The 8,383-nt window shown below is 37.4% G+C and overlaps 1 protein-coding gene across 1 annotated transcript; it reads left to right on the top strand.

Moving 5' to 3' along the window:
• The first annotated feature begins 1,275 nt into the window (after positions 1 to 1,275).
• LOC137722483 (putative linoleate 9S-lipoxygenase 5) lies at positions 1,276 to 7,044 on the top strand. Its single transcript, XM_068461492.2, has 8 exons — positions 1,276 to 1,766; positions 3,618 to 3,907; positions 4,043 to 4,283; positions 4,469 to 4,807; positions 4,919 to 5,004; positions 5,134 to 5,241; positions 5,364 to 5,932; positions 6,105 to 7,044. Exons 1-8 carry the CDS (start codon positions 1,565 to 1,567, stop codon positions 6,856 to 6,858), a joined length of 2,589 nt encoding a protein of 862 aa, XP_068317593.2. The 5' UTR covers positions 1,276 to 1,564; the 3' UTR covers positions 6,859 to 7,044.
• Positions 7,045 to 8,383: the final 1,339 nt, after the last annotated feature.

Below are 8,383 nucleotides of genomic sequence, written 5' to 3'. Positions count from 1 at the left end.
GGAATAATATTTTGTGTAATATTTTAAGGAAAGGTAAAATATTATTGCAAAGAATAAGTCCATTGAGGCAGCTTAACCAAGAGGCTGAAATTGGAGAACCGACGGCTCTTATGGAATTGTTTCCCAGTTCTGATAAAGCCAAAGCTGCGGTTCCAAGTTGTCGTTCCGGTTAGAAACAAAAGAAAATCAGGGTATAAACGCGTATTCAACTTTCGTTTTAGGCTTCCGACATTGTCAACGATGCAACCAAATTTGGCCAAACCATTTAGGAACGACGGTCACTTAAGTCCATGAACACGTATCTAGTTTATCATCTTTAAAATAATTGAGGTTACAAAGTTGGGTTGAAATTCCAATTCTGGTCCAATGGTATTTGATTTTGGAAAACCGAAATCAAATATGATGACATCCAAAATTCCGGAAAAGATTAGAAGCATAATCGGAATCTATCTTACCGTCGAAAAAAAAAATTAAAAAAATTGGATTAGAATTTGGAACCCAATGATTCCGATTCGATATGATTGAAATTCAAGCTTAACATTAAGAACTATTAATTATGTTGTTCATATTGAAATATGTTTTTAATAACAACACGAGGTGTGTAACAATGAAATAATAAATTTATTAAATTCACAATTTTAGTAATGTGTCGTATGTTTTATGTGTGTGTGCCGAGTACAATGTCTGGGCCACTTGTAATATTTTAGTTAATTTTCTGATGGGTTGTTATTTTTTCTAGTCTTGGAAAATGAGTATAGGTCAAATTTACACTGCTTCTTTTTGGTCACCATCACTTAGCCATCCCTACAAGTAATTTTTGTTGATTTTAATTTCCCTTAGTTGATTTTGTTTATTGATAGTCTGCAGTGTTATGCAAACCTAAAAGGTGATGCTATGCGAATAAGGTATACACACCATATACAAACACAAAGAATTTAGCGAGATTTGACGAACTTTACCTATTTATCATAAGATTCCTCTTGAGTAATCACCTGAACTATGGAGAATAAAAATCCGGTTACAAGAACTTATTGGAAACCCTTATGCTGAACCCCAAAACCTTGCTTTAGAACTGTCTCACTCTTGGCTTTCTACCCTTGTATTCTCTATGTTGTTCGTGTGAATAATCAACCTCCAACAAGCCTCTTTATAATACATAGATCGATAATTACATGTCTTATAAGTATAGTATAAAATTCCTAAATCTTTTTAGAATAGGGAAAACTAGCTTATTTCCTAATCTTAAATTTATTGGCCTCGTTATTTTGACTAGCCAAATCACAATTTTGGTAAGTGGTGGAGACTTTTTCCAAGAAAATACCGATGACTTGGCACGAATTAAAAAAATTTAGTGATAGAACGAACGTAGTGCTCCACTCTTCTTTATTCCCTATAAATACCACGACGCCCTGCTGCACTCGACCATACCAGCTTTCAACTTTCGATTCACCTCACCACCCACCTTTTTTCACAAAACACAAAACATATATATTCTGTTGGGTTTGTAGATCACAATAGCATATATTCTTTGCTTAATTCGTGTAAAGCAAAGCAGAAGAACAAAATGCTGCAGAATATCGTTGAGAAGCTCACAGGTCACCAGCAAAATGGTAGTCATGGAAAGATCAATGGGACTGTTGTGCTGATGAAGAAGAATGTTTTGGACTTCAACGACTTCAACGCTTCTGTTCTCGATCGCGTGCATGAGTTGGTCGGCCAAAGGGTTTCTCTGCAGCTCATCAGTGCCGTTCGTGCTGATGATTCCGGTGAGTTTATCTTTTCAGTGCAAGATTATACGGTTTCTGTGCATGATTAGGGAGAAAATCGAATAATTGATAGAGTTTCATCAAGCCTAGAGATCATTTGAGTTTTGTTTTAGATTGGTTTAAGATTTGAGTCTTTGCTCTCGATCATCGTTTCATTTTTCTTCTGGTTCTTTTTCTTTGATGCATTATTTATGATAAGATTAAGATTGTTAACTCACTCTCCCTCTTTCTTTGGTGGATTGGTTGCGTTATTAATTCTGACATGGTAACTTTTCTTCTTCTTTTTTTTTCACAATGATTGATGGAGTAAATGCTATTTAATTTGTTTAAATACGCAAAATTGATTAAATTACTTACTCTCTAATCCAAGTAGGCAACATGTAATGATAAAACTTACTTTTTTGATAGGCAATGTGTCGCGATCAATTTTACGTGTCAAAAATAAATCATTGAGATGGAAAATGAGATGAAATTCTGATATCAACGGTTTTAATCTGTTTTGAGAGAGTTTCTTCGATCCTCGCGGAGAACTGGTTTGGGGTTGCTTTTTTCTAGAGTACCCTTCCTGATTTTATTTTATTTTATTTTATTTTATTTTTTTTGTGTCCCTTTTATACGGCTGAGAATGGAAACAGCTTTATGACATATCTTCAAAGAAACGATCTCGATCACAAAAGTCGGTCTATTTTTTTCCTTTTAACTTTTGGGGTCTAAAATCTGAGTAAAAAGATAACCGTGTTTGCTTCCAGTCCTGAGGTTTTTATTCTATTTTTCTTTTCATTGCGTTTCACTGTTAGCCCTCTATGGTCCGGCATGGACCGGACCGGAGACCCAAGTCATATATTTGGATCATGAAATAAGATCATGTACTAAAAATCAGAATTAAAATATTAATGGTGCACAACATGAGGAACTATATTAATTGGTCGGTGATGTTAGAGAGATCATCTTTTGTAGACTACATGATGTGTGGTGATTAATGATTGGACTCCTTTAAATCATTAAACAAGGAGTTCAACTATCAACCACCATATCATGTGTTCGATAAAAGATGATCCAAAATTTTTGACACCCTGGCATTTTCCTATTTGGGGTCTCTACCATTTGGAGTAATTAGTCTAGTTGTGATTATGTCACGATAGCTGGATAGGAATTCGAAATAGTAGGTTAGAAAATTGGTGTTGGTTTAGTTCAAAAAGTGACATAATTAAGCTTGTGAAAAATAAGATAATGATTTTTAAATCATGGATGTTAGTCATTTCATTTGTTGTTTTTTCATAGTGGCCATGTCATGAACTGATTAGACAGGTACATGAATCTTACCTTTGAAACCCAACCATCAGTCTAAACTAGGTTAATCACATCATGGTAGCTGAGATAAACTAAAATACTTCTTTGAATCTTTTCGATCTCTTAAAAATGTGAATTGTCATAACTTAACCACCAACTGTCTCTTTTTACAAAAAGAAAAACCTACCAGTCTAAGCCACCACTTTAACCTGAAAATGAAGCACCATGCAACTGGACATGGCTTTTAACCCTTTTCGTTACTATGGTTTTTAACTTTTTACCAGATCCAATTCCTTTGTTCTTTTCCCTTGAATATTCTAATAAAACAACTTCAGAGTTGTTCCTAATAAAATTTGAGCATAAGAATATGTGAGTTAGGTCAATTGTACATGATAGTGTGCTAATCCCCTTTCGGTTGAGTTTTTATTCCATTCTCTGAAAATCAAAGTAGTATATCACATCACATTGTAAAAGATGAAAAAAGAACTCGAGCATATGAACTTGGTATATTTTCTTGAATGATAAATTAATTTATGACTAATTGATATATGAATTTTGTAGAAAATGGATTGAAGGGGAAGCTTGGAAAGCCAGCTTATTTGGAAGACTGGATTACCACAATCACACCTTTAACAGCAGGAGAGTCTGCATTCAAGGTTACATTTGACTATGAAGAGGAAGTAGGAGTTCCGGGAGCATTCTTAATCAAAAACAACCACCACAGTGAGTTCTTCCTCAAGACCGTCACACTCGAAAATGTTCCCGGTGAGGGCCGTGTACACTTCGTTTGCAACTCTTGGGTCTACCCTACTGAAAAATACACCAAAGACCGTGTTTTCTTCGTCAACAAGGTAACGAATGATTAGCACGTTTCATTGTATCTGCTGTAATTTTATTTTATTTTATTTTTTTTTTGGGTGAGGTTGAAAATATATGGTATCCTAACCTAAAGACTAAAAGTTCATGCCTGCTGTATGTTTGTGCAGACTTATCTTCCAAGCGAGACACCATTGCCATTGCGAAAATACAGAGAAGAAGAGCTAGTACACTTGAGGGGAGATGGAAAAGGAGAGCTCCAAGAATGGGAAAGGGTTTATGACTATGCTTACTACAATGATCTGGGGAAACCTGATAAGGGTGCCAAATACGTCCGTCCTGTTCTTGGAGGGTCTAGTGAGTACCCTTACCCTCGCCGTGGAAGAACTGGCCGACCACCAACTAAGACAGGTTAGCCATCTGCAATATTTTCTCTATTTTTTTGGAGTTACTAATGAGAATCCAAAGTCAATCTAGTTTTTGGTATCTTTAGAGTTAATGTTTATTAAAAAGTGTAAATTTGATATACTAATATGGAATTTAATGAACTGATGATGTTATAATCACTAAAGATTTTTCTGATCTTATTGTAACAGATCCTAACAGCGAGAGTAGTCTGCCGCTTATTCAGAGCTTAGACATCTACGTTCCTAGGGATGAAAGATTTGGACACTTGAAGCTGTCAGACTTCCTTATTTATGCCCTGAAATCCATAGCTCAGTTCATTAAACCGGAGCTGGAATCCTTGTTTGACCAAACTCCTAGCGAGTTTGACAGCTTCGAAGATGTGCTTAAGCTCTACAAAGGAGGCATTCCGTTGCCTGAAGGTTTATTGAAGGATATTGGAGACAACATCCCTGCGGAGATGCTGAAGGAAATTTTCCGAACTGATGGTGCACAATTGCTCAAATTCCCAACGCCTCAAGTGATCAAAGGTAACGAAAACATTTTGAATTTAGAGCCTTACAATACGAACAATAGCCTACGAAATAATGCACTATTTTCTTTCCCCTACGTTCTAACTGTGATGTTTTGATTTGGCAAAGAGGATAAATCTGCTTGGAGGACCGATGAAGAATTTGCTAGGGAAATGCTGGCTGGAGTGAACCCTGTCAACATTGCTCGTCTCCAAGTAATCTTCGCATTATCTTTCGTGGATTTTCTGCAATGATAATGAACTAAATGGACACAAGAGTCCAACAAAACTTTCTAAATGTTATTTTTCGCTTCATCTCTAATCATGCATCTTATTGAATTTCAGGTATTTCCGCCAGCAAGCAAGCTAGATCCAAAAGTTTACGGTGATCAAAACAGTACAATAACCGAAGAACATATAAAGAACAACTTGGATGGACTAACAGTGGATGAGGTAAAATATTTTATTCGTTTTGTTGAAAGAAAAAAAAAACTGACAGTATGCTGTTACTTTGCGATTAGATTATATTGGTTCTGTATCAAATTGTAATGGTGAAAATGAATTTGGTTGAACAGGCACTCAAGAAAAACAAGTTATTCATACTAGACCATCATGATTCACTGATGCCGTACCTGAGGCGGATAAACTCAACTTCGAACAAGATCTACGGTAGTAGAACTCTGCTGTTCTTGCAAAATGATGGAACTTTGAAACCATTGGTGATCGAGTTGAGCTTGCCTCATCCTGACGGAGATCAATTTGGTTGCATTAGTAATGTCTACACACCAGCTGAACAAGGTGTGGAAGGTTCCATATGGCAACTGGCTAAAGCTTATGTGGCTGTCAATGACTCCGGAGTCCATCAACTCATCAGCCATTGGTTGAACACTCATGCAGTGAGTGAGCCAGTTGTAATTGCCACAAACAGGCAACTAAGCGTGGTTCACCCGATTTACAAACTTCTGCATCCTCACTTCCGTGACACGATGAACATCAATGCATTTGCGAGGCAAATCCTCATCAATGCTGGTGGTATTCTTGAGACAACAGTTTTCCCAGCTAGGTATGCCATGGAGCTGTCATCAGTTGTGTACAAGGATTGGAATTTCACTGAGCAAGCTCTCCCTGCAGATCTCATCAAAAGGTAAACAAAAAATCTATACTTTCGGACTTTGAATTGAATAAATCAAGAGAGAATCAAGGTGCATAAATAAATAGTGGTGTACAAGGAGAAAATGGGGAGCAGAAATTATTTACCTTTGTAATAATATTCATTTCTTGTTCTAATCACATTGCCTTGGCGTTGATCAAAACAGAGGAGTGGCAGTTAAGGATAAAAATTCTCCACACGGTCTTCGCCTACTGATCGAGGACTACCCGTATGCTGTTGATGGGATTGAAATCTGGTTTGCAATAAGAACATGGGTTGCAGACTACTGCTCTTTCTACTACAAGACCGACGATATAATCCAGAAAGACGCCGAGCTCCAATCCTGGTGGAAGGAGCTAGTAGAGGAAGGCCACGGTGACAAAAAAGACGAGCCCTGGTGGCCAAAATTGCAGACTCTCGAAGAGCTAGTTGAAATCTGCACAACTATCATATGGACTGCTTCTGCCCTCCATGCAGCTGTCAACTTCGGGCAGTACCCTTACGCCGGATACCTCCCCAACCGCCCTACTATAAGCCGAAAATTCATGCCCGTAAAGGGAACTGCTGAATACGAAGAGCTCAAGTCCAACCCCGACAAAGTGTTCTTGAAAACAATCACTGCTCAGCTGCAGACACTGCTTGGCATTTCCCTCATTGAAATTCTGTCAAGGCATTCTACTGACGAAGTGTACTTGGGGCAGCGAGACACGCCCGAGTGGACAGCAGACGCTGCACCATTGGAAGCATTCGACAAGTTTGGAAAGAAACTGGAGGAGATTGAGGAGAGGATTACAAGTATGAACAATGACGAGAAGTTGAAAAACCGAGTTGGACCGGTGAAGGTGCCTTACACTTTGCTGTTTCCTACTAGCGGAGGGGGACTTACTGGCAAGGGAATTCCCAACAGTGTCTCAATTTAAAGCTTCTGTAGTATTAATTATTAGTTAATTAGTATACGTACTAAGCAAAGGTTAAATATGATTCTTTGTTTGTGTGATATGCTAGAAGTATGACCTAAAAATTGTAGGTGGAATAAAAGCCATGTAAATACATTGGCTAACTGTTCAACATATATTTATAATGTATTACATAATTTGTTCTCTCTATATATTCAGTAAGGCATACAATATCAGCATAATAATTATGGACAACCATAATAATGTTTTTTTAACTTTCTTTTTCATTATTAATAAAATTTCATTCGTACTGTTAAGAGTTGAAATAAAAAAAAACTATAACAATGCTATTTACCGCAAAAATCAAGTCGAAGTAATATTGTAGACATCGAAATTTCAGTAAAATAAATGTTAACCAATGTATTAAAATTACAACATTTATTTACTTCACCAACCTCACACACTTACTTCACCTACAACATCCACTTACTTCACCTACAACCTCCACTTACTTCACCTACAACCTCCACTCACTTCACCAAAAAAATGAATGGTGGTGATTCACTCTCAAAACCTATAAATAGGCTACTCCATCAAGAGGAATAGATATCACCAAGAAAACCAATTCACAAATACATTTCTCTACTCCCAAATTGGAGGAGAATTCAACAAAAACCAATTCACAAATACATTTCTCTACTCCCAAAATGGAAGAGAATACTCCCCACAGAGGGGGGACCAAAACCTTGAAGCCTTAAAGTTCTAAAGCTCTCAAGAAAATTCCGAATGATCAAGAAAGCACTCTTCGTTTTTCGTCAAATCCTCCTTCAAGATCAAGCCCCAACGGCCCTTGAAGAACTCCCACCAACTCAAGATCAAGCCCCGACGGCCCCTTGAAGAAAGTGTTCATCATTCATCATCCGTTCATCCTAAGATTAAGCCCTAACGGCCCTTTGGATCAACAACCTCAACAAATCCACACATCCAATCGTTCTTCAAGACTAAGCCCAAAAGCCCTTGAAGATCTGCTCATCCATCAACCTTCAAGATCAAGCCCAAAAGCCCTTGAAGAAATTCATACACCCATTCTTCAAGATCAAGCCCAACGCCCCTTGAAGATCCATTCATCAATTGTTCATCCTAAGATCAAGCCCCAACGGCCCTTTGGATCAACAACCTCAACAAACCCATACACTCATTCTTCAAGATCAAGCCCAACGCCCCTTGAAGATCCGTTCATCAACTGTTCATCCTTAGATCAAGCGCTGACGGCCCTTTGGATCAACAACTCATCTACAAACCTACACCCTACGAAGATAGAATCAGAGGACCAAATTTGAGAGAGATCGTAACCCCAAAATCATTAAACACAAAAAATATTATTTTGTACACGTATTCTTGTTTCTTGTTTCAGGAATTTTCCGTGTTCACAAATATGTTTTTACCCCAAGTAAATAACAGACCTTATTTTTAATAAATTTCTTTGAAAGGAAACAACATATTGTATGGGTCTTTTCGATTTACGTTGATAAATAATTTCATATTTTGA

Source organism: Pyrus communis, chromosome 4 (assembly GCF_041283825.1).
Source record: "Pyrus communis isolate YQ-2024b chromosome 4, ASM4128382v1, whole genome shotgun sequence".
In the NCBI taxonomy this organism is placed as follows: Eukaryota; Viridiplantae; Streptophyta; class Magnoliopsida; order Rosales; family Rosaceae; genus Pyrus; species Pyrus communis.
Note: the sequence above shows the minus strand (reverse complement) of the source record. Positions and strands in the feature narration are given on the sequence as shown.